Source organism: Alosa pseudoharengus, unplaced genomic scaffold (genome assembly GCF_046254945.1).
Source record: "Alosa pseudoharengus isolate Yale_2024_CS ecotype anadromous, Long Island Sound unplaced genomic scaffold, YU_APseudo_1.1 YU_APseudo_1.1_scf_22, whole genome shotgun sequence".
Lineage (NCBI taxonomy): Eukaryota > Metazoa > Chordata > Actinopteri > Clupeiformes > Clupeidae > Alosa > Alosa pseudoharengus.
This window is the reverse complement of record NW_027468680.1, coordinates 15,114,742-15,141,829: the sequence shown is the minus strand read 5'-3', so window position 1 is coordinate 15,141,829 and position 27,088 is coordinate 15,114,742. Positions and strand designations below refer to the sequence as shown.

Sequence of the window (27,088 nt, the reverse complement as noted above, 5' to 3'; positions counted from 1 at the left end):
TCAATAGCATCTATGGGAAAATAAAAAATCAAACATTTGCTCTGTAAACTACAATACAACTAGAAGTACCGCAGAGCAGTACAAAATATGACCGCCACCCAGTCCTGCACATTATCTCCACATTTGTATCTCTTGTCAATTTGTCTCCATCTCCTACTCCATCCCTTACTCTTGCATGTAAATGAGTGTGTGCATGTGTTTTCTTTTGTGTACATGTGTGCTTCTCTGTATGTGTGTTCGCTTGTGAGTGTTTGGGGGTTATGGTGTGTGTGTGTATGTGTGTGTGTGTGTGTGTGTGTGTGTGTGTCTGTGTGCATGTGTGTGTGTGTATGCCTGTATGTGTGTGCTTGTGTGTTTCTGTGTGTGTGTGTGTGTGTGTGTGTGTGTGTGTGTGCCTGTGTGCTTGGATGTGTGTGTGTCTTTATGTGTGTGCGTTTATATTTGTGTGTGCATGGTTATGTGTGTGTTTGTGTCTGTCTGTGCGTGTGGGTGTGTGCAAACCTTCGCTCAACTCCACCATCTACAGGCCGATTGGTGTACAGTCACTAAATGTACAACCCCAAAACAGAAAAAGTTGGGACGTTGTGTAAAATGCTAATAAAAACAGAATGTCATAATATACAAGTCTCATAAACCCATATTTAGCAGCAAAAAGGAGATAGACAACATATCAAATGTTGAAAATGAAAATTTGGACTATTTCATGGAAAGTCAATTTTGAATTTGATGCCAGCAACATGTTTCAAAAAAAGTTGGGACGGGAGCATGTTTACCACTGTGCTGCTTCACCTCTTCATTTAACACAATTCTGTAAATGTTTAGGAACTGAGGAGACCATTTGCTACAGTTTTGATAATGAAATGTTGTCCCATTACTCCCCGATATAGGATTTCAGTTGCTTAACAGTATGGGGTATTCTTAGTCATGCTTTTCATTCCATTATGCACCTAATTTGACATCTGGACTGCAGACAGGCCATCTTAGCACCTGGACTCTTCCTCTATGGAGAAATACTATTTAAATATGTGCAGAATTCATTTTGCCATTGTTTTCCTGAAATATTCAAGGTCATCCCTGGAAAAGACATTGCCTGGATGGCAGTATATGTTGCTCAAAACCTGTATACATCATTCAGAATTGATTGTGCTTTGCCAAATGTGCAAGATGCCCATGCTGTAGGCATTAATGCTCCTCCACACCGTCATAGATGTTGGGTTTCGAACTGAGCACTAAAACAAGTTGGATAGGTTGGATAATTGGATAGGCCCTCTCCTCTTTAGCCCAGATGATTTCCAAAAAGAATGGCAAACTTTGATTGGTCTAACCACGGGACCTTTTTTCCTGTTACCTCAGTCCATTTTAAACAAGCTCAGGCCCAGATAAGAGGGTGGTATTTTCTATATCATGTCTCAACACAATTTAGCTGTTACAATTGTGGCTGCAGTTTTTGAATTGAGTATCAAACTGGGCACATAGACAATGGTTATCAGAGGTTTTCTATTCCTGAGCCCATACAATGTCAGGTCTGGAAACAGGTCTGGTGTTGATGCAGTGCCATCTGAGGTCCAAAAGACCAAAAGACAATTTGTTTTTCAGCTATTTCCCCTGTTTGCAAAGATTTCTCTGGATTCTCTGAATGTTTTAATAACATTATGTCCTGTAGATGATGAACTCCCTAAATACGTCACAATTTCATGTTAAGAAGCATTAATTCATCATCATGCAGCATCATTTGTGCACACAGGTTTACACAGAGTGATGAATACCCCTACATCTTTACTTCTAAGAGACCCTGCCTCTCTGGGATGCTCTTTTTCATACCCAATCGTGTTGCCAGTTACCCTAATTAGTTGTGAAACATTCTTCCTTTTGTTTTCTTTATCATTACACAAGTTTTCCAGCATTTTGTTACCCCCGCCCCAACATGTTTGAAACATGTTGCTGGTATCAAATTCAAAATTAACATATATTTTCCATAAAATATCATATAATTGATATGTTGTCTGTGTCCTTTTTGCAACTAAATATGAGTTTAAGAGATTTGCAGATTATTACATTCTACACATTTTACACAACGTCCCAACTTTTTCTGTTTTGGGGTTGTATACATAAATTAATTTATTGTATGGCCCCCATGAACGGAATTCCACTAACTCAGCATGCATTCAGAGCCTGTAGTAATCTTACACGTCAAATTTTGTGCAGTTCTGAACACGTCAGTCAAAGATACCTGTGATTATAACGCCTAATTTTTGCCTTTTTATTTTTAACTTGGTAGTGCTATACCGCAAATGAGTGGTTTTGGGATGGGTTGAAATGGCCCCTTGAGACAAACATACAAAAAAATAGGTCCTCCTTGGCCCTACAGTTCTTGAGATATTCACAGAAAACTGTGTCCACCCTACCCACATTTCGGGGGGTCTGGTGCTGCAGGGGGGTGATGGATCAAAACGAAAACTAATATTTCTGTGTCATCCTTGTGGGGCTACAGGCACACCAAGATTCGTGCTGCCCGGTCTTTCATTGTCCAGGGAATCGCTGACACAAAATTACTGGGGGGAAAATCCTGCGTGGCGGCCGTAATACAGTTTTTCTTGATTGCTTTGATGCAGTCATCTCAAACTCCACATTTTCAAAACAGTTAACACACAGGCCGAAACAGTGGCACTGTTGAAAATTAAACATTTTGCCAGCAAAAGACTCTTAACACTCTCAAAACATTTAAAACACACAGCAAAAACAGATAACACTGCCCAACAAAATGCATAACACTGTTCTCAAAATGAGGAGTTTCAGCCTTCGTTTTGGCTATGTCTGTGCCATTTCAGAAAAACTACGGAAAGACAAAATGTATTGAATAAAAATGAATTGTATTCATTCCTCCCAAGATGTATCTACCATTGACATGTAGGACCTACACCTGGACAAGAGACATTTCATACACTGAACTACAACTTGTCATTTTTCATTGAAATAGACCTACAGCAAACACCTGGACTTGTCAGCTTTTGTACTGTTTTCCTCACTAGGCAATACAGTGCCTTCATTGATACTTGTAAATAGCAACACAGAACAGACTTATCTCTTATGGACAATGAATGATTGCTGATTGAAGACTTGTGCAAAGGAGATTTGACATTACATGACACACATTGGCATTACAAGTTCATATGTTTGCAAGCAATATTTATTAGCTGTGGATAAATGTTTTCCATTTGTTAAACATAGTTAATCCAATGGAGTTTGGAGTCTTTGTATGAGAACTGTGTTTTGAAAAATAATTTGCAAGAGATGACTTCTACTGTCAGGGGTGTCGGACTGGGGGTAAAACCACTATTGATTATAGGGGCCCAAGGGGAGAGAGGGCCCTTGAAAAGTTTTTATATTTTATTTTACCTGGGTTGAGGAACATGGGGGCCAATCAGGACTGCCTATGCAGGGGCCCAGGATCTTGTGCTACGCCCCTGTCTACTGTGCTAAGAAGGTGAAGCTCAAGATCAAGTGGATCCCAGTTTCATTAAGTGCATCAAAGCAATCGAGACAAACTGTTATACAATAACATACCGGTACAATACACTACTATAAGAGAAATGACTGAAATACTAAGCCTGAAATGATAAGATAGAATGAGTTCAAGTTGTAGTGCCCAAAGTTGTTGATAATACTGTGTTTCTCTGAGCCACTGGTAGATGGTGCTACATAGCAATGAGTGACAGATAACTTGGCCTCTGGGGAAAAATAAAAAGCAGAGACCTGGACACAAACCTAGACAACACAAACACACACACACACACACACTCACACACACACACACACACACACACACAATTGAATGACCTCTGTGTATGAAATGCGCTATATAAATAAACTTGACTTGACTTGACTTGACACACACACACACACACACACACACACATACACACACACACACACACACACACACAGCCCTATACAGACTATCTTCAGACTTACCTCACGTTAGATTCTGCAATCTATGATTTGAACATCAAATGACCAAATAGTTTTAGAATATTGCTGCTTATGCAAGTGTCTCCAAATGTTAGTTCATCAGCAGTGACTGATATTCTGTAAAAAAGTTCTCTTGATTCTGAAACATATGGAATTGTAGAAACCGTCTGGGGATGGTGTCTATGGCTGGTTTTTACATCATTACAGTTTTTAAGTGGCTATACATCTCTGAAATGATCATTAATGTATGCACAACAGTGTGTGTGTGTGTGTGTGTGTGTGTGTGTGTGTGTGTTTCTGTGTTTCTTTAAACAATTCATATAGCACACGTGGACCAAAAATACAACATTAGAACTGTAAACATATGAAACACTCCTTACCCATAACTGGACATGCAGTGCAGTCCAGTGCAGGACATGGACTCTTAAATGTGCAAATACTTCATTCCCCTTCATGAAGATTCACCTGAGAGCAAGTCATCAATTTAGGAGACATTTACCAAGTGTAATGGAAATGGCTAAATTATACTTGACAGATTATGTCAAAAGGTTCAACACTTTCGTGCTGAAATAATGCCTATATGTATTATGCATTTTGACAAACAGGACATGTACAAGATAATTAGTGGATGTACACAAGTATTTGTTTTTTTTTTTGTTCACTAGTGACAACTCGGTTTTATGATGTGACTAGGTGAAGTAGAGAGTGATCAGGTGATTTTGAGAATTTCAGCTCTGGTCTGAGGATTGCACCAAATCGATAGCGAATTCGACTGATGTTGCTTAAGTTTCAGTGGCAGCGTGACAGTTCTCTTTATCTGAGCAGACAGGAGCGGTAGGTCACCCATAAAATGCATGTTCTGCAATAATTTCCCATCTGTCCTTTTGCAAGCAGAGTCAGATGCATTTGACAAGTAATTCATTGCAAATATCTTAATTATCAAATATATTAGGCTACTGTATTTTGGCCCTGGCGCAAATAATATAATTCATATAATTTACATTTATTAAAATGTTTTCAAGTAGCAAATGCATGTCACTCAGGGGGAGCATAATGTTAAAAAAGTTCAAGTGCTCTTTTAAAGTTGGCCATTATTACTCAAAGGCCTTTAAAATGAAACAAGCAACCAATGGCTGTTACTGGGTGCTCTATACGGAGTAGGGTTTCAATACCATCACCATAATGAAGGCTAAGATGTGGAGAATGTTTTCAAAATGGAGGCTCTATATCTTTGTACTGTAGCCTACAACTTCAGTCACTGCAGGTTTTTGTGCTACCACTAGAAGGCACCTAGGTGCCATTATATCTCCATTACACAACTTTATTAAGTTTGAAAGCCTCTTTAGGAGACCTACCAAAGCAACCTTCAGTTCCCCCAGAAAGAAACAGACATAAAAAGTGAATTTATATTAGTATTTATTTTATTTTTTCATTTAAATCATAAACATTTTCATTTCATTACAAGTTAGTACCCAACCCAACTGTCCGGTACCGGGACTTAGCAGCATCTTTTTTACGGCAAACTTAATCTACATAACACTGAATGTATTTACAACTTACAGTATTTACACATATACATATTTTCAGAATTTAGGCCATTTTTTGTTGTTTGGTTGCCTTTGCAGGCAGATAAAGGCCTAAATCAGTTTAATACAATGTTCCAGTTACTGCAAATTAAACCATAAAGATTTGCCATCACAAGTACAACACAAAGTTGCAGCAATAAAACTACATCAAAGGTTTAAACATACTTTCCCAAAAAACATGCATTTTAAAGTCCATGAATGGCAACATAAGCAGGTAGGTGTCTGAAAAATGTGTTGGCCATGACCTCATTTAAATGTACAAAAATCTCTCTGGCAATAAAGTTATTCTCCAAAAAACCTTTTACAGTATAATAAAACAAATATCACAGTACATCACAGTCGCCTGACAATGTCTCCAGTGTTCTTTTTTTTTTTTTTTTCAAAGTCCGTCAACAACTGGATACCAGACACAGAGAGACGGTACATCTATATACATTTACAAACAAATTCACAGCCTTATATCAAAATGATTGAAATGACAATAGCACCTTTGAAATACCAACCATGATGGGCACACACAAGAAGCTGCCAAAGCAGCTCACTCTGACGGTGTTAGTCCAAATGTTAAATAAATGACAATCCTTACTCAAGATTGACCATCACAGTACAATGTTATCTTGCTTCATATAAATACTATTTTACATGTAACTGCTTTTAGCTGTTTTAATTCAAGGAATTTAGTGAGCTTGTACCACTACAGGTAAACCTGCAACAAAAACGGAAGTTTAGTTTGAGTCAACAGCTATCTTGTTCTGGCAGAGTGTTAGATGTAGTAAGCTGGTGTGAGATAGGTCCATATCAAACCCACCTCTAAAGAGAACAAGCTGTAATGGTGAGCCGAGTTGTAAAATGTGCAATCATTTTACACAAAAGCACTTGTATGTGAGGTGTATTCTGCGTACAAAGCTTAAAATGAAATAACAAACAACAGGCACACGCTTGTAAATGCTGCTGCATTTGTGCATTCATAGGGTTTGTACTTGTGACGACTTGCTTTGGTAACAACACAAGTCGTCGATCAGGTCAAAAACCATCCTTTCATGAGGACTGATGAAAACAGAAACGCGTTGCGTCCCCTTATTCCAACGAGCATCCCATGTTTTGGCTGATGACACTGTTACAGATGTGGAGACGCAATCAGGAACTGATCACATGGTGATGTGCACAAGTAGAGCAGTCCCTGTGATGACCAGAGGGGGGCGCTTTCAGACTGTAGTCTCGGCATTGACAGAACTTTTCTTCAATTCTTTTTTTTAATCTCCCGCTGAATACCTCAATGCATAGCCATGGCAGCCATTGAAGGTAACCTTAAACTCTTGACAGCCGAGATGAACAGTCACAAAGAGGTAACCTTTGAGGTTTGTGTGTGTACTAACACATGCAGACGTGGTTATGTATGTTCGTGTGAAAAACAGTGTGTAATATTCCCTTTGTGTCTTAGACAATGTTTCCCAGCTCTGTAGAGTCTGTCTGTGAATCCTGGTCACTGTCCCTGTTTTGTGGAAACAAGAGAAGGAGAAAAAAAACCCAGTGTGAAACAAAAAATGAATGCAGCAATACAGTACACACAAAACCTGTAAGGTCGACTCCTAATGTCAACATTCCAATGCAGCATGGTTCCCACCCTTTCGAAGCAGTAACAGAGCATTAATCCACAGCCCTGTGGACCCAAAGTCCATTTTTCAACTTGTCTGGGAAAAGGATCATTCTGTAATAGGCACGCTTATCAAGATGCCTGATTTAATACTCTTTTTCACTTTGTGCCCTTCTGCTGGGTTCAGACAGGTTGCTGTTAAATGACTGGTCAATGGGAGACTAGAATCTAGCGGAGACACAGACTAATAAACTTTTATGCAATCCTTTACACAGAGGGCTGGGAGCTGAAAGAGAAGATACCCCTCTTCCTCGATGTTGAAAAAGACTAACCTGTCTGAATGCACCTCACCATCCCTTACCCAGTTTCTAAACACCTGTATATTTGTGTATATGCTCACATGTCAAAATGTGTGTGAAAGTGTGATCGGTGGGAGCCTCACCTTAGCTCTTGTAACACTTTGCGGTTTCCCTGCCTCCTCTTCTCAGTGATTGGGTACGTTTTGAATATGACTAGGCCCACGAAGATGAGAACCACAGGGGCAGGAGCCACCAGCATCTTCAGTGTGAAATTCACCGAGTCTGGCTGGGTGCAGGCGCTGGTCTGGTACCCGGCGAAACTGTGGATGATGGAGGAAGCGAGTGAGCGGAGGAGAGGTGGAGAGTACGGGCCAGACAAAAAAAAAGAAAAGAAAGGAAAAGCAAAGAGGGGCTACAAAGAGCTTTTGGGCTGAATGAGTAAGGATTTGCTCACTGTTTTGTGTCCGTCTGGCCTGGCTGCATAAACACAGTCTTAATCAGGCTCTTAAAAGTGGGACAGTAAACATAAAGCAGGAAAAGCTGGACGATGCACTAAAAGGCCAGTCTGTTAGTCCAAATGCAGGACTAGTTTATATGACCTGAACAGTCAAAAATCAGTATGCCTGTGATGAGGCACACAAACACCAAAGGTCTTTGTTTTTGCCAGAGCCCATAGACATGGGGTGGGAGAGAGGGGCAGAGTGAGAGTAAAGGAGAAGAGAAACTAAAACTTACTCCAAGCTGAGAGTAGAGACGCCCAGAGAAACTCCAGAGGCAAACTTGGTGAAGAAAACGTAGAAAGAGTAGAAAATGGCTTCATGGCCGTGAGTGTCTGGATTTTGCACTTTGAAGTCATCCACAACATCTGGCAGCATTGACCTACGCAGATTACACAGAATAATAAAAACATCAATTCACTTAAGTTAACAAGGACTTTGTCTGTAGACTACCAGTCGGTTCCTTATCAGAAGAGTTGTCATACAGCATGTTTTGTACTCATTAGATGCATATAACTAGCATGGCTTCGAAGAGTGGATCAGAGAAGACTGACTTAATGAAAAGTGATGAACTGTGAAAAAGCTGCCAGGCGAACAGCCGTGTCTCTCACCATGGGAGAAGGAAGGCTGCCGCTACGCTGATACCAGATGCCACCGCCACCACGTATGTCACATACAGATTAGGCTCGATGCAGATGACCATTATCATGAAGGGCGCAGCCCACTGTCAGAGGAGAAAAGATGTCATCACTCACACAAGCCAAAAACACATGTGTGCAACAGATCCAGGGCTAACTTTTTTCGCTCATAGAAATGAATAGAAATATGTAGCACTGTACTGCCCTGAGATCAAATATATACACATCCGCACCCAAGCACACAAAGTGTTGATCTAAAAATATATGAGTAAATGTGGACTGGAACCTTAGACACACATTCATCTAGGCAGTTTCTAAAGAAATGCATTGCTCATTAAATACACAGAAAGTGAAGTATCAAAATAATATTCAGTAATTCTTACTACACAAATATTTATTTTCCATTTTACACACGCACACACAAAGAATGACTAATTTATGGTGTAGGTACCGTGATGCCAAAGTAGACGGCAGTCTTTTTTCCAAAGCGTGAGAGGAACCACTGCCAGAATGGGATAGAAACGGTGCCAGAGAGCTACAGAAGAACAAACAAAAAGAACACGTGAATCACTCCAACAAATCCCACCCATCCAAACACACCCCCCTGTACAAGCAAGCACACACACGTGTTCCATGTGCGTCCCCAAAACATCAACAAGACACGCCACCACTAACAAGGAAGGGTCATTCCCCCATTTGGAGGTCCGTCAGCTGATGCGTATGATGGGGGGCTTGCACGTGTTTAGTGTTGTGGTTCTAGCGGCTTTTGTTCTCATGCCACAACAAGGACACTCGTTACGGAAACATTGTTGCACTGACGTACATTCTGAACTGGGTGGAATGATCACCAGTCTCAGTTATGGTCTATGGTCTATGGTCAACAAGTGAACAGAGCTGTGTTTTAAGCCTGTCAAATAAATGTTTCATTGGCCATGTCCTGTAACATTCAGAACAGTAATCACATCACTGCAAAAACATTTACATGACAGGATGGGGAAGGCAAGGTTAGAGAAGAATAGAGAGACAGAGCTACTCAAGAAATTGTCCTTTCAATCAAAGTAAACAGATTGCTGTGGTGGCACAAAGGCCTCAGTGATTGTCTGTCGCTTGCATGGTTGCTTGCCCGCTGGGACAGTGAGAGGGTGAGAGTGTTCGTGAGAGGGGGACTATTTCCCAGATGTCTCTAGAATGTGTCCCCTCAACCCGAAAATCTCGCACTTCATTTCCATGGCGACAAGGCACCTCGTCTCAAACGAGCACCAAAGTACTGCCAACAGACATCGTCTGTCCCTGGGCTGAACCAAGTGGCACAGAGCCTCTCCCCTCACGCATAAAAGAATCAGTTTTAATGTGCTTCCTACTGTAGCATGCTTTGTTTTGAGGACAAAAGGAAACCGATCCAGAGACACTGGAATCCTCCTTCAATCCGGGCCTACTTGGGTGGACTGACCTTTTAACAAAGCTGACTTTTAGCTCTAACTGCTGTGCACAGCTTGAATACCAAATAGGGAGTGAAGCCTGAGCCTCAAGTTTGGAGCCCTCACCATAATAGCCAGCAGAACATTCTGGAAGTTTTCCCGCAGTCCAAGAGTGTAGGTGCAGAACAGAGCGAGGTTTCCTTCCAAGAGCTACAAAAGACAAAACCAACAAACTGTACAATCGTATCCAATATCCAAAACATTAAACAACAAAACACTGTTCCACTACAATGCATGTTTACATTTCTCAATGTGCTGTAAATACAATCTTGTCTTAAAAAAAAAGAGTGTGGCTTCCTTCAGTTATTTGCTGTGAGCATACAGTATCTGATGATACACAATGTGCCTCTTACCATGAAGGCCAGTGAGGTGAACAAGAAGCCCATGACCAGCTTGACATAGGGCCCGAAGCTAAGCACCATACGCAGCCCTTCAAAGAATGACATGCGGCGATCCGCCCTTAGATGCCCACTCTCTGGGGGAAAGAGAAATGGTAAAGAAATCAGCTTGCTACAAATCGGCTACAAAACAAAAGCTACAAATCGGGAGAATGTTGATAGCTAACTGTAATTTCAATGTGTAAAGGAAACAAAACTGACACAAAAATGAATAAATAGATGAAAAAAAAATCTGCTTTTGAAAGCAGCAAAAACCAGCACACAATACAAACAGAAAAAATAAGTGCACTGAGGCACAGCTCAGTAATCAACATGGCCCCCTGGCTCCTTCACACATGGTGGCTGCATTAGTGCTTCACTAACCTTCTTGCTCTTTGACTCCCATGAATAGCACAATGGCACAGAGTACATAGATGATGCAGATGACTCCTGACGCAATCATGTAGGCTTGTTTCTGAGGGAGGAGGCAAGATGGGGAAACCAAGCATGAATTAGGTCAGGTTGGGGCAGGCAGCATGGGCAATTATCGGTGGATGGGGAAACGCCCTCCTCTCTCTCTCTCTCACTTACAGTGTCATTCAGGGAGATGCCCGATATGTTGACCTCTGACGCCAGAGTAGAGTTCAGGTCCTCCAGGTTGTTTCGGATGCAGGGGGCGACCGCGCCACCCACTATCTGGCCTTGGATGGCAGTGCCAAGCACTGTGCCCAACACCTCCACCGTCATCCCTGTAACATGAGAACAACAAGGATGTAACACAGGAATGAGGGCGGCGGCCCAAACACTGAAGTCAGTAAACGTTTGCCCACTACTAATTCAGAGGGTTTCATCTTTATATGAAAGGGTATTGGGATTGAATGCCATTCTAAGACCAGTTCAGAAGGACAGAACTCTAAAGGCACTGGAGCGCTAGCTAAATTTAATTTGCTATTTTCAGTACATGAAGCCAGCATGTAGAGAGAGGCTCGTTGGATCACATTAGAGTCCGATGTGCCTGTCAGTTGCACCCAAGTAAAGAGATTGCTTATGAACTGTTCTTCTGTGACATTCCTAGTTTCAGACCTCTTAAAGCGGTAGGTGCCACCAAAAGTAGACCATATTCACTAAAGCTTAAGACCAGATTACCCTATTTGCGCCATTTTGCAATATATTATAATCATAGGCTGCACCTTCAAGAGATGTAAGTAACGCTATGGGCACTTTAAAAGGCTGGGACATGATAAAACTAGTGCTCAACGTTTGGGACGGGACTCACTGTAGGCAGTAGCAGAGTCTCGCTCCTTCTGCTCCGAGCTGATGAACATGGTGAGGGCAGAGTATGGCACGTGGAAACACTGCAAATAAAAGCAAAACATTCAGACATCTAACAACACAAGGCCATGGGACTATTACAGAGTATGACTCTTTGATTTGAGAGAGAGAGAGAGAGAGAGAGAGAGAGAGAGAGAGAGAGAGAGAGAGAGAGAGAGAGAGAGAGAGAGAGAGAGAGAGAGAGAGAGAGAGAGAGAGAGAGAGAGAGAGAGAGAGAGAGAAAGAAAGAAAGAGAGAGAAAGAAAGAGAAAGAGAGAGGGTGAGTGTGTGAGAGAGAGAGAGAGAGAAAGAGAGAAAAAGAAAGAGAGAGAGAGAGGGTGAGTGTGAGAGAGAAAGAGAGAAAGAAAGAGAGAGAGAGGGTGAGTGAGAGAGAGAGGGTGAGTGAGAGAGAGAGAGAAAGAGAGAAAAAGAGAGAGGGTGAGTGTGTGAGAGAGAGAGAGAGAGAGAGAGAGAGAGAGAGAGAGAGAGAGAGAGAGAGAGAGAGAGAGAGAGAGAGAGAGAGAGAGAGAGAGAGAGAGAGAGAGAGAGAGAGAGAGAGAGAGAGAGAGAGAGAGAGAGACTGTGTGTGTGTGTTAGTGAGAGAAAAAGGTGAGACAAAAATGAAACTAAACTCACCGTCTGGAGGGACTGGAAGAGGCAGTAGAAGACCAGATACCAGATCACCTTCCCCTGCTCCACCGGAGGAACGAACCAGATCATGAAGTACGTCATTATAGCGAATGGAGTGGAGATCAGGATCCTGGAAACAGACATGAAAACAACGGCGACAACAAACAGTGAATAAACTAGCACATGGACTTTTTTTTTAATAATAGTCATACTTAGATATGAACTACAGATCTATTAAACTTAAATAAAATCATCATCATCATCTAGCATAATGATGACTGCTTTTGTAATGGTGGTAACTGGGAAGTGTCACTCATGGGTGACCAACAATGCAGTTCACAGTTCTCAGTACCAGGGCTAGTTCATTATCTCTCTGTCTGACCTCTCTCCCTACAGACATCAATGCGCTTGGTGGGCTATTGTTTGTTTCCAATGACACCATCATAGTAACTGTCCATTCATTCTGCAGCCAAGACACAATGCCCTGGCCACAGTTGCATGCATGCATGCCTGTCCGTTTTTGGGTCATAGCCTACAAACAGCTGCAACGGAAGGCTGACAAGTACCAATGCGAAGATTGTTTAATAACAGGGACGCTATACAAGGATCCTCAACAGGGTTTGTGTGCAGTGCTTGGTGCCTTGCTGAATTGTGCTATGGTCTGATCTGAGGTCAGATACCACTCCAAGCAACTTAACTGGAGCTAAGCCCACTGTACAAGGGGACGGACACAAAAATAGTGCTACTATAGAATTACAGGACGTGCAAAAGAGCAATATGCAAGAGCGGAACAACTCCGGGGAACCTAAATTCAATCACTGATCATCTGTAGGTGGGAGAGTGGGAGTTGTTAGAGGGAACAGTGTGAATTTGTTCTCCAAACATTCCCAATAGTGGGCTCAGATAACACAGGTTAGCAGACCATGTGAAATCAAATGAAATATGGGGAGAGCAATATATATATATATATACACACACACACAGCAGATCAACAGCAAATCAACTTATATCTTATGGTAGAAGGTCTCTGATCACTATTTGCTCAAAAGGAACACTGAGGCTGCAAAAAACACCATGGCACCAGGATAAGCACTCCAAGTTCATCACTGGACAAAGGTTCTCTGTCCTGGCTGGATACTGAAACCCGAGAGAACAGGTCTGTATTCACACGAGCATCGCTTTCCCCTCTGTGTACACAGGCTGAAATGGTGTCTGCAACCCCTCCAGAGTCTGTGCTTGCTTTGGAAAGAAGTCCTCTGGGATTCACGTCGATGGAATCAAAAGTGCGAACACTTAACCTTGTCACAAAGCAGAGGTGCAGAGACCAGGCAAGCACTGCACTCAGTTCATTAGCTTCCACAGCAGTCCTAAGCATTATGCAACTTGAAAGCTTCTCTGTGCATTGTTTGCCTTTTTTGCTAGCCTCTGCCAGACCTAGCTACTGCAGAAGTCCCCCTTCCCTTAAAAGCATGTGTTACAGATGGAAAATATTTGGTAGAGAGAGATGCCCTTCACCTGGCCTCCACAGATGCCCATCTTAAGCTTTCCAGATAAGTATACTGGCTACAGTGGCTTTAGCTTGGGGCCAAAGTTTGACAGTGGAAACAAAACACTGAGAGGATTCACATGATCATACGTCATAAATCTGAATGTGTGATAAAAAATAAACAAAATCTGGACTGTTCTTAAAGTTTGAACAACTGTCAGAGAGTTTTCAATACTTTGAAGTTGAGATGAAATGTAGATCAAGTCCAAATATAGCATGAATGTTTATGCTTTGTCGTCAGATGACAATTTCTGCATGTGTAGTTGAACCAACCTGTATAACTTTGGGGACATGTGACTAGGACGTGTGAGTGAAAGGTCATGCACAAATCACACACACGCCCAGCTGAGATAAAACAATAAAGTATTTGTACTACAGAACCATGCAAACTCAGATCATACCCATGCTCTCACATAGGAGATCAAAGCATCCTCTGCCATACGACTTAGTGTAGTGTAGTGTAGTGTATGTGTGTTTAAATGTGTACAAACAGAAAATCTGTGCTAATCACCACGTGAGGAAACACACTACAATCTATACAAAACTGACCTCAACCTGGATACACATGCCACTGACAAATTCCAAAACAGACTCTTATATTTATTTTGGAAGAAGTCAGCTGCTACCCATGAGGTAGAATTTCACAAGGTGGGGTGGGTGGGCAAGTGGAGGGGTGGACTGGAAAAGATTTGCCGGGACCTCTTTGATGTGTCAAATTGCTTAATATCAACTAGATTAATGTGATCAAAGGAAAATGTAAGTAGACATGATTTCACTAAGATGAATCATCTTAAAATTCAACTACAACTACAACTGACAACTACAATACAGGAAAATATGGGGAAAAATACTTCTTTATGGCTGAAAATAATCAATATGGAATAACTGTGGATGTCAGAGAATATCTTTGCTTAATCTCACATTAATTATGTAATTAAAATATATTAATCATCAAAAGACCTAAATCATTATTGAATATCTGTGATTTAAGGTAAAAGCCTTTGGTTAATGAGGCATTAACACTAAAACTGAAAAAAAAATCCTCTCAGTCACAGTGACAACAATGAACCCACTGACTCAGCCAAGAATATGCCCTTCACTTGACCGATGGTAACCTCAAGCCATATCAGTCGAGCCCCCACTGCAACAGTCATTCTTCGAAGCCACTAATGACTCTTCCAAACCTGACTGGCTGCATTTGGTGGTGTGGTGCGGCTCGACCAATCAGAAAGCGACCAGTCTTTTTACCCCTCCCCCCTGCTGTTTGCTCTACGCACTCACAACACATGTCGGGAGCGGCGCTTCCGTCGCGGAGCTCCCATGACTCCTTGCCTTTCATATGAATTTCCAGTGATCTGTTTCAACCACATGTCCTTCCTCCATGCGTCATGCTTCAAATAATGTTCCCATGTGTTAAATAATGATTCTGATTCTTGATAAAGAAGTTGATTTCACAAATCTCTCCTGTTAACCCTTCTCATAAAAAGAAAACAAAAATGGGACTATGTAGTGAGATGACTTAGTAATTGGGTAAATTTGATTCATAAAGCACATTTTCAGGAGTAACCTGAAGCACTTTACACAGACATAAAAAAAATGATTAAGAACTAGTGCTGGTGAAGGTGTTGAAAGTGATGATAAGGGGGATGTAAATATGGATGTGCTCAAACAGTCCTCTGTGAGTGCTACTGTGGGCCACAGCATGTTCTCAACTAGAGTATGGCCAAGTTCATGCTGACGTGTCCCACAGCTGACAGACTCAAAATAGTGAAGTGACTAAAGCACATCAATCTGGGAGCTGGCCCATTTTACCTCACTGTTCCACCCTGAAGGTTTGGTTATATGATCAGCTGTTTGTGTCCTTTGCCCAGTCCTAATCAATTCTAGCATGCATGGCTAGAACTTGTCTCAGAAAAACAATTGATCTCATGCAACTGGTATTATGCGGATATGAACTCAAATTTAAATGTAAAATCCATGACATAGTGTTGGGACATCCAATATGAATCGCGCATGTAAAGTTCCAAAGTTTGTAATGCTGAGATGACAAGACTTCAGTACTTGTCCAGGCATGAAACTTTATTGGTGCGTGCTAGATAGCTCTTATATTGTCAGCACATGTTTGTTGTAAAGTAGGTCAGTGCTTGAGGTCTGACAGTTTCCTGCTACATGGCACAATAGACGGAGGCACTTCCCTCCCGACATCTAAAACGGCTTAAATCACGTTTTGAAATGCAGTGGCATCAGAGATCAGAGATAAAGTGTACTTCTACATGTTAACAATTCTTCCAAGCATTTTTCCACACATGCTGGCATAGAAGAAAAAGCATTCTTATCATTGTAGAACCTCATATGAGGAATGCACAACAACAAAACCCACAACAGGAACAACAAAAAACATCCTGTGCCAACTATTTGAGCATTGAAAACACCCACAACTATAACAATGACATGTTTGACAGAACTGTAGTCAAATCAAGTTAGTCAATTCCTTTTTAATTGTAATGGGAAGTGAAGTCAACAACCTTTGAAATGTACAAATTTAAACTAGAGGACAAGATGAGTATTTATGCTATGCTATCACCTGTGACTTGTGTTTAACTGTTGATCTAGTTTGACTGCGGTCGTCTTTCATCTTCTTTCATACTAAAATAATAACCTTGGATCATCTTGTTGAAATCAGGTTGGATCAGCTTGTTTTTCTATAGCTTCCACATTTGACAGTTTTACATTCAGTAATGAAACAGACACGTACCAAGGCATCATGCGTCCAAAACGAGTCCATTGGCTCCGGCTCACGAGAAAGCCGACAACCGGGTCTGTTATAGCATCCCATGCCCGACCCACGAACAGAATGATGGAGGCATAAAATGGGTCCAACTTGAGAGAGAGAGAGAGGGAAGCAAAGAATATAAATATAAGAAATAATACTTTATTTTAAATTCAGGATGTATGCATGGCTTCTAAAAACAGATAAATCTCAGGTCCCTCATCCTCTTTGTTAACATCATCCTTCTCGAGTTAATTCAATTAAGTCATGACTAGCTAAGGTCATCCCCCTGACCCCATACACACACACGTACACTCATACAGCCCTACTGACTGTCGTGACGTTGAGATCCCTGTGGTGCTCTCTAACATGGTAACAATGTTACACAGCAGGCGTCTAATAACCAAGATCCTTGGCATATGTCAGGCACCATGAATCATGCTGTAGCATTTGAGTCCTTGAGACAGGGTCACTGTTTCGAGTCAGCCAGTGAAGGTCTATGATGAAAGTCCAGTTGCAACAGTGTCCCAATGTTCAGTTGATCACGAAATACTTCGGGAACATTTAGTTTCGTTCATGACCTTGCTCACAAAGAACTTGGCACCATCTAGACTCTAGGAAAATAGTTACTTAATATCAGATTAATTCCAAACACTGTCAAGCCAAGCCTTACAACTTAACATTCAGAAATATGACAGCATGAACAATGACCACTGTCTCAAGGCCCAACACTGACACCAAGGCCTAAAACCTGGTAGAGAGAACGCCCAATAACAGTGGCAGGGAGAATAATATTGTTAACTAGGTCATGTTTCACACAGGGTCAGGCAGCTGGCTTGCTCTCTCTCTCTCACAGTGGAGGCGTTAAGGAAACTCACCTGTGCCACGTCCAACAGGTAGATCTGCAGGAAGAAACCGAGGGCGCTGCCCGTGATCTGATAAGGGGCACCGCCGATGGCGTAGCAGATCTTGCTGCAGATTGACAAATGGTCCCTTCTCTGCTCCCTCTGCAGAGCACAGACAGACAGAACAAAGAGCCAAAGGATTACACCCTCTCAGCATTCACACTGTCCACAGGGGGAGAACAAACTTGGCAATGGGTACAGTGGTGTCAGATGTTCAGTTCACTGAGCTTTCAAAAGGCTTAGACCACCAAGTCATAAACTGAATCACGGGGAAGCGACTTAAGAGGGGAGTAAAAGTGTATGTGCATCCAAAAAACATAGGATTGAACTCGAATCTGTAAGAAAGAAAATTCTACACAATGATTATATGGCTAACATAACAATAAGTTTATTGAAGTGTATTGACTGTAATAATACTGCAAGTGGTATGCAGTCTTATTATTTATTATTTATCTTATTATTATTTTACTATTTGTCTTATGAAATTCAACACATTTATGATTTATAATCACAGACCCAACATTCATTTGGTAACAACTGTCCCGTCCCCCCCCCCCCCCCCCCCCGAACAAGTCTAATTGCACATATGGCGAGATTTGCCTGATGAGACATCCTTCAGTTGGGATGCCTGGACACCCTCTCTCCAACACTGTACTGAACCATGAACTCTTCTGAACCCTCTGCTTGGCTTTCAAGCATTGATGGCCATTGTGAAAAATTTGAAACACACACACACACACACACACACACACACACACGTCTACAGTCAACTGCGAGCCCACCCTGGAGATTCCCCGACAGTGGTGCGATCCGCAATGCTCTGATGTCACACAGTGGTGTGAGTGCATTGTGATAAGAGTGTGTGTGTGTGTGTGTGTGTGTGTGTGTGTGTGTGTGTGTGTGTGGGGGGGGGCACTCTAGGTCATGTGTTGCAAAGCATGGTCAGCTTCAAGGGCTCCCCATTGGCTCGCAGCATGGGATGTTGGATCAGCCTGAAATTCCATCCATGGGCCAAGGGGTGCGAAACATGGTCAGCCCAGTGTCAGGTGGGCTCACACCCTCTCGTGTTGGCCAATGGGCACAAGAATGTACTCAGCTCTCAGCCAATTAAGAAATGCTCGCTGATCTTAATCCAAAAGATATGCCGATAGTCTGATGGCCCGGCCAATCCTCCTTGAGTTGAGTGTGAACCTACTATGCTACAAGCTTCTTATTCAAAAGCTGTCCGTGGGCTTACTGTATAGTCTACTACGAGAAGCCTTGCTTTATTGCTGACTAATGCACACTGACCATTGGTCGATCTTAAGAGCTATGGTATGTCCACTGTATGTAAATAGCAAACACACATATGGAGAGACCTCTGGAAGACACCTGTCTATGTTGGCATAACACCTCTCTTAAAGGCTGTGAACAAACTAATGCTGAAAATGTGGCATGAGAATCTCACTACACTGCCAACTATTTTACACTGAACTACTATTTGCACAAGGTAGATACACACTGCAGATGCAGTTTAGTTTATCTGACTTGGAAAGTCAAAATCTGTGTCATGTAGCTAACAGCAGCACATGACTGAACCACAGATTATACCCTTTGTGATATCTGAATTCTTCAATTATAACTAGGCTACATTTGCTGGCATACATAAAGATGGGTGAGGAGAGAAAATAAATTAGATCTTCCCTAAATGAAAATGTAATTTAGCCTATATCATGTCTACCTGCATTTGGATTAAAATGGGCTTTTACAAAGCAATGCCTAGGCTTTGGACCAATTAACATACCTTGTGTTTTAGAGAAGGCTATGATGATGGTTTAGGCTACTTGTGGTAGTCCCTAAACGGAATTTTGGTTGCGCTTAGCTAAATTAGAAGGTTCATTTAGCGGTCTGAAAAGTCAGTGCAGTGTTTAGAGCTTTAAAGAGATGATAAAGACTAAAAATTGATAGTCTGCCACACCCATACCACCAATTCACGACTTAACCCAATTTATTTAACTGATACAATATTACACCGCTCGACACGTAGCGCAAGAAGACGACGAGGAATATTCGCATTTTGTGTTTTTCATGGGGGAACGAACGAAAGGACTTAACGAAAGGTCTATGCATAATATTCAGGCTCTATCAGCCGCCCGCCCGCTCCCATCATTTTATTATCGAGGTCCCACCACAATAATTTTATTGTCAATCATCAAAAAATAGACTATGGTGCGTAAATTCGGATGCAACATAGGATACACTAAACCAGAGACTTTAAATGAAATGAAACCCTGTCGCTTTAAAACCGGCATGTAGCGTAGCGTCTTTTAGTAATGCCGATGCAGACGACAGACCACCAGCTGAATGGATTGGAAGAAATTTGCATTTTTACGTTAACCGCCATTGTATTATAGAGCAAGGTGGTCTCACTTATCTCATTAGAACCGTAGGCCTACCCAAACCATTTGCCAAACGGTTTTCAGAAAACAGAGAGCTAGGTTAACTTAACCTAGGCTTTTTAATGAAATGCAGATACACACAATATGTGGGCGTCTTCACAAGATGAAATCTACTCTAGCCTAGGCTACAATTACAGCCTTGGCAACATTTCTTGAAAGAATTCAGCTTTATGAAATCTAAACCAAGCGCGAACAGTCAGGCTTAGCCTAAATAGCCCTTTCAGCGCATACCAGAACGTGTTCCACATAAAAAAAAATACCTTACCGATCTTTGAAGAATAGTCTTACCTTAGCGATTTTAATTTCATCATCTTGTCCTGGTTTCGGTGGTAATAAACTTGTAGCTGAATATTGCTCAGCCCCTTCCCCTCTGGCCATATTATGTCCAAAATTTGAGTAGCCTAGTCTAACTTGTTAAATTGTTAATTCAAGTAAAATTAAAAGTCAGGCTGCACCGAAGTCAGAACCGTTGTTCAGCTTTCACCGGCACTCATTCAAACGTGGCTTTCTCTCTGTGGGCTGTCATGATGCTTACTAGTCTTAAGAGACTCCGCCCCATACTCAGGCCATTCAGGATCATTCAAACGCGCGCGACACACACACACACACACACACACACAGAGAGAGAGAGAGAGAGAGAGAGAGAGAGGGGGGCTTGCTGATAACCTTGCTGATCCAACTACACAACATTGTGTGTGGACGCCATGTCCGTTTTCATAAATAACCTATAATTAGCTTATTGCAGGTGCACATGATAACAAATGTCACATTTGTTTCCACAAAGGCCTGTGTGTCTGCATGCATATCTGTGTGCTGTTCAGTAGTCTATTTGGCTATGTATTGTACATGTATTCATCGGCACAACTAAAACCTTTCAAAAACCAATACGAATGCAGTGTCTCATTTTCACTTGCACCTTTTGTTGTATAGTCAGGTTCTTAATTTTGAATACTTTACAAAACATTTGCACTCAAAAATAGAGAAAGATTGAGTTCAGAATCTCTGTATGAGTAGTAATGTGGACCCCCCCCCCCCCCCCTTGACCAAGAACACTCTCTAGTATAAACCTTTATGTTTTAGGTTATTTTAATGTATTATCCTAATTTATACTTCTGAAAAAGATAGTGTAGCCCAAAAGTTCACAGAGCAACCACCCTCTAGAATAAGATACAGTGGGCCAGAAGGTCCTGAAATAAGATACACATACCCTTCCCCCTCCTTCTCCATTCCTGTCAAAGACACATACACATATCAACGTCACTAACACGCCCCCCAAATACTCAGTCACCATATCAGTTCACAACTCGGGTAGGCATGCTGTGCTCCTGTGTGATTTATGTTATATACCTCTTAATGCTCACACTCAATATAGCAACAACAATGTTCCAGGACACATGCTGGTTTATGTCCGTTGGAAAATATGCTTTACATGCAATAACCTCTGCTATCATTATAGATAGATAGATAGATAGATTCTATAGATAGATAGATCGATAGAAAAGCACATTATTATTCTTTTATTTCTCACGATTCTTTGTACGTTGTACCTTGTGCATACAATGTAACTTTTTCAGAAAAGCAACTTTACCGATTCAGTGATTGCAGTGTTCACGTATTTCCCTCACACGATCAAAAGAGTATATATATACTTTAGTGGCAGGTCTTCTTCAATGTCAAGTTTAAGTTGTCCGTATGTGCCACGTGGGCTTTTAAAACATGTACGATGCCCCTGTCCAGACTATGGGGGCTGATCGGTCTTTACCATAGCAATGTGCACTGCTGGTGTTGACAGCTCAAATAGAGGGGCACCTAAAGAGGGGCACCTATAGAGGTGCGGAACTTGGGCCTAACTGCACATTTGCTGAATTTACATAGGTTGTTGAATTTACATAGGCATACATGTGTGTGTGTGTGTGTGTGTGTGTGTGAGAGAGAGAGAGATAGAGAGAGCATGTGTGTGTGTGTGTGTGTGGGTGTTTGTGTGTATTTGTGTATATGTGATAAGAAAGAGAGACAGAGAGAAAGAGAGAGAGAGAGAGAGAAAGAGAGAGAGAGTGTGAGCGCTGGGATTTGGGGGGGCATCAGCTGATGATGTAAGGCTAGTTTCACATATCCAGCCCCTGCATGAAGGACATCTTGCCTTTCATTTTGGCCCCCACGCTAACAGGTTGGCACATTCACATAACCTGTATGCTCAGAGTCTCCCAGAGGTCCTGCAGAAACAGCACTGCATTGAGAGCTCACTGCAGAGCCACTGTCCAGGCTTCTGTCTTCTGTCTGAAAGACCGGCTTGTGTGAGCGGCATCTGGCGTGCTGCCACATAACTCATGTCAGAGCCTGTATGTATTTTATGAAAGAGGCATGTTAGTACTGCTGGTCAAAAGTGTGGGGTTACTTAGAAATGTATTTTCCACTCCATTATAGACAGAATACCTGAGATCAGTTGCATTGTTTTTTTAATCAGGGCAGCCGTTTTCAGATGCTTGCATAATTGCAAAAGGGTTGACCGGTAGTATATAGCAGATGTGATCCACAGTGATACCAGTTCAATTCAATTCAAGTTTGCTTTATTGGCATGACAGGTACAGTGTTGCCAAAGCACAAGCAAAACAGCATAACATTTTTAACAGTAACAATTAGAACATTGACAACATTAACACACACACACACACACACACACACACACACACACACACACAGACAGTCTATGCATAACGAAACATTGGATTACTGTAAGTATAGACATTAGGTTGGACATTGTGGCAAGGTGTCCGACTCATTGTCCCTCATGTCATGGCAAGCGGCAACGTATTCGCAGCTAGCGTACCAGTCAGTCCTTCTCCTAGCAGGTGGGCCAAGAGTCTTTAAGGGAGCTAAATTTGGAATTTTGTTGGAGAATTTGAAAAAATATCCCTTTCTTATCTGTTCAAACTTTGGAGAAAGTGCATCTCTGTCTCAACCTCACCAGTGGAAGCCATGCTTTTTTCTACCGGCCTTTCTCTATGGCAAGGTGGTCACTTAGTCTGTACTTGGTAAGAATCTGTCTCTTCTTTATATCTCTGACAGTGGAGAGTTGCTCTGCCAATTCATAATCTCCTTTTAGTGAAGTAGCATTCTAATTTGGATTGTGATTTTGTTTGATTATCCCAGTGTTCCAGATATTTTTTCTTACTTTGATTCATATTTTTTTTTTACTTTGATCTGAGCAGTGCTGGTCTGAGATAGATGGGTTAGTGTATTAGTTAACTTCAGAACCAACTGACAGAGGGGACTGGTTTCAGGGCTGACCTCTTGGGTTTTGATTGCTTGAACTTTATGGTGTTTTCTGCACTGGATTTCAGATGTATCGTAATTATTTTTTTGTCAAAGCCAATGGGAATCTGCCTAATTCTGCCCTGCATGCATATGTGGGTGTTTTCCTTTGGACCTTTATATTTCTAATAAATTCTGCATTCAGGGATTCTATGGGGTGTTTATCCCATCTAGTGTAGTCAAACTTACTTGAGTTTATGGCTAAATTCCCAACCTGGCTCATTCAATCTGGCCCCCTAATCATCCCCCACTGTAATTGGCTCATTATATATATGTGACAGTGACACACTTTGAGTGTCGAGAAAAGCGCTATATAAATGTAATGTGTGTGTTGTGTGTTATGTTTACATGTGACAGGCTTCTACTGCCATCTTCTGGGTAATGGAGGTATTGCATACTTAAAGTACAGCACGTAAAGCATCCATCCGATCAGTGTTCACTGTGTAGAGTTCACAACTAAATCCACTTAATTAAGGACAGAATACTACAGTAGCCTGGAAACCAGACGCTCTGACTTCGCTAATACTACAGGGGTTTGGCAATGAAACTGAAACACTGTGTGGAGGTTGTACTAGCATAGCACAGCGGTACATGAAATATTACAATCCACACAACAAAATGGGAGACATATCAGAGTTCAAAAGAGGACACATTCTTGGTGTGCGTCTCACTGGTGCATCTGTGACCAGGACATCAGCTGTGTATTGAGAACCACAGTATCCAGTGTAAAGTCAGCATACCACCACAGAAGGATGAAACACATTCATAACTGTCAATGCAAAAGGAAGCTGTCTGAAAGGGATGTCCGGATACTTATCCGGATTGTTTCCAAAAAACATATAACCCACTATGGAGTTAAAAGCAAACCTCAACTCTCCTGTTTCAACCAACATTGTTCAGAGAGCTCCATAATATTCATGGTCAGGCTACAATAGCAAAATCTTTGCCACCTGGAAAGATTGGTTTCAATGGTGTCAGCAGCGCAAATCTTGGGCTGTGGACAATTACTGAACATTACATTACATTACATTCAGTGGCGATTCTAGTCTTTTTTAACAAGGGTGGCACTAGTGAGGCACTGATTAATTCAAGGGTGGCATGAGGCAAAACATCCAGATAAACAGGCTCAAGATGTGAAATTAGCACAAATACATTAGGGAAACCAGGCACCAAACACCATACTCAATCAATCAATTTAAGGACAAAAACACAGATACCTTACTCTCACATAAAATTTATTTGTATTTGAATAAAATGCAAATACAAATAACCAAACATATTAAAGTTAATTATCTAAGTTGTCTGTCACTGGGCTATGCTGTGCTAAAACAAATTCCATCATGGGGATATTGAAATATATTCCATTCTATTCTATTCTATTAAATGAAACAAATATACTCATCCAAGACATTTTCCCCCATAATAACTTATACTATCTATGGTCATCTATTTTTGTAGCTGTTAAAATAATTTGACATGCTTTTTTGTCTATTTGTTTATTTCTTTATTATTGATATTTAATATTCTATTGATTTATTGTTATTATTACTATTTTGATGAGGATCATGTTGGCCTATGAGGGTCCAGGGGTGCTGTTAAACATACCATTTTAACGCAGTTTGGGAGGGACAGAAATACCTTAACAGAGCAAGCAGGGCTCGCCTTCTGTCTAACTCAGCTAGGTGACTTAAACATTGGCTACCTGCATATTACTTCACTACTTGACAGTACCCTGCATCAGGGCCAGCCCTAGGTAGCACTGCAGCCAACAGAGTGTAGCACTGTAGCTGCCTGGCTGCTCTAGCTGTTATCAAATATACATATCAAATACCCTAATTTTAAATGTATCAAAATAAACTATAAAATGCATGGCCACACCATGTATCAAAATCAACTGTATTTTTCTATTTGGAAAGTACCAAAAACACTCTTTAAAAGGAGCATGATATCACTTTGCAATCCTTCCATATCCATAAGCTGTCTGGATTGGCGTCTAGTTGAAAATTGTCATTTGCCTTGGTTTCCAAAACGCCCCCCTATTATTATTTTTGGTCAAAAAATAGTCATCATTGAAGGCCTAACCACTGAACGCACAGTCCGCCACTGGTGTAAAATAAAGGCTAAGCTACTGATCGTAAATGACAGTTGGGACTGCTACATCAATTGAGTTCAATGTATACAAGTTGCAGGCATGTCCATATTGAGGAGACTAATAGCCTGAGGGAAATAGCTTTTCCTTAATCTTAGTTTTGGCCATCAAACTACAGAAACGCGTGCCCGATTTCAACAACCTGAACATGCAGCTACTGGGATAGGTAGAGTCCTTTATCATTTGAATAGATAGATAGATAGATAGATAGATAGATAGATACATACTTTATTGATCCCCAAGGTGAAATTCAAGGTCTCAGTAGCATACAGACATCACACACACAACATGCAGAAAAAGTAATAAAATTATATAATATAAAAAAGTATATAATATAAAAAAACACAACTAAGCAATAAGGACAGTAGAAGATAAAGAATATACTAAAATACAAATTATACTAAATAACACTAAATCTAAATCAAGTCTACAACATTATCCACATAGTGTGCTTAGGGGTGATTAAGCATGAGGCACTTGCAATGACTGAGGCAGGGACAGAGCCTGTGATTCTCTGTGCATAGTCAGGTAAAGTGCTCTGTTAGAGTGAGTTTCATGGTGATGGTGCAAATGAGTAAGTGCAACAGTGCATAAAATAAAGTTTAGAGACCAGCATAAAATAAATATGGACATATAAGAGAGTAGACAAAGTAATAAAAAAGGGGTTAGGTGCCTTGCTCAAGGGCACTTCAGCCGTGCCTACTGGTCGGGGCTCGAACCGGCAACCCTCCGGTTTCAAGTCCGAAGCGCTAACCAGCAGGCCACGGCTGCCCCAGAATGGGTTGACGTAATTGGGTTACAGCCATTATACAAGTATTAATTATAAAGCATTAAGTATAGGTATAAGTGTGGCCACAATCTGGCTGTGGGATGGAGGGAGGGGTTATGCATATGTGCTAATATAGCATGCAAACAGTGAAGTAGTAAGACAGTGGTGAAAAGTGGCTAGTGGACAGACAGTACACAAACATGGAGAGGGTGGAGAGGCAGACAAACTATGCAGAGAAGTCTCTCTCCTCTTCCCTTAAGTGTTCAACAGTTCAATAGCCCCGGGGACAACTTACTTCCTCAGTCTGTCTGTTATGCAAGGCAGTGAGCGAAGTCTCCAGCTGATCAAGCTCTTCTGCTTTGTAATAGTGCTGTGGAGTGGATGACACTCATTGTCCAAAATGTTGATCAGTTTGTTCAGAGTCCTTTTATCAGATATTGAAGTGATGCACTCCAGTTCAGCTCCCACTACAAAGCCAGCTTTCCTTACCAGCCTGTCAATTCGCCCAGCATCCTTCTTCTTTGTGCTTCCTCCCCAGCATACCACTGCATAGAAGAGGATGCTGGCAACAACAGACTGGTAGAACATCCTGAGGAGCTTGCTGCTGGACACATTGAAGGACCGCAGCCTCCTCAGGAAGTACAGCCTGCTCTGCCCTTTCTTGTAGAGTGCTTCAGTATTGGCTGACCAGTCCAGTTTATTGTCCAGGTGGAGACCCAGATACTTGTAGGTGCTTACCACCTCCACATTGACCCCATCAATGAAGACTGGTAGCAGAGCAGTCTTAGACCAGCGGAAATCCACCACCATATCCTTGGTC

General features: G+C 41.6%; 1 protein-coding gene across 1 annotated transcript; it reads right to left on the bottom strand.

The window, feature by feature from the left end:
* Positions 1–5,372: 5,372 nt before the first annotated feature.
* On the bottom strand, positions 5,373–20,536 carry LOC143139882 (sodium-dependent lysophosphatidylcholine symporter 1-B-like). The gene is made up of 14 exons (XM_076300699.1): positions 20,327–20,536; positions 17,574–17,702; positions 16,681–16,805; positions 12,386–12,509; positions 11,715–11,793; positions 11,030–11,187; positions 10,823–10,913; positions 10,415–10,536; positions 10,128–10,211; positions 9,035–9,118; positions 8,557–8,669; positions 8,184–8,327; positions 7,592–7,768; positions 5,373–7,047 (listed from the first exon to the last, which is right to left on the bottom strand). Exons 1-14 carry the CDS (start codon positions 20,414–20,416, stop codon positions 6,993–6,995), a joined length of 1,575 nt encoding a protein of 524 aa, XP_076156814.1. The 5' UTR covers positions 20,417–20,536; the 3' UTR covers positions 5,373–6,992.
* Between the last annotated feature and the right edge of the window lie 6,552 nt (positions 20,537–27,088).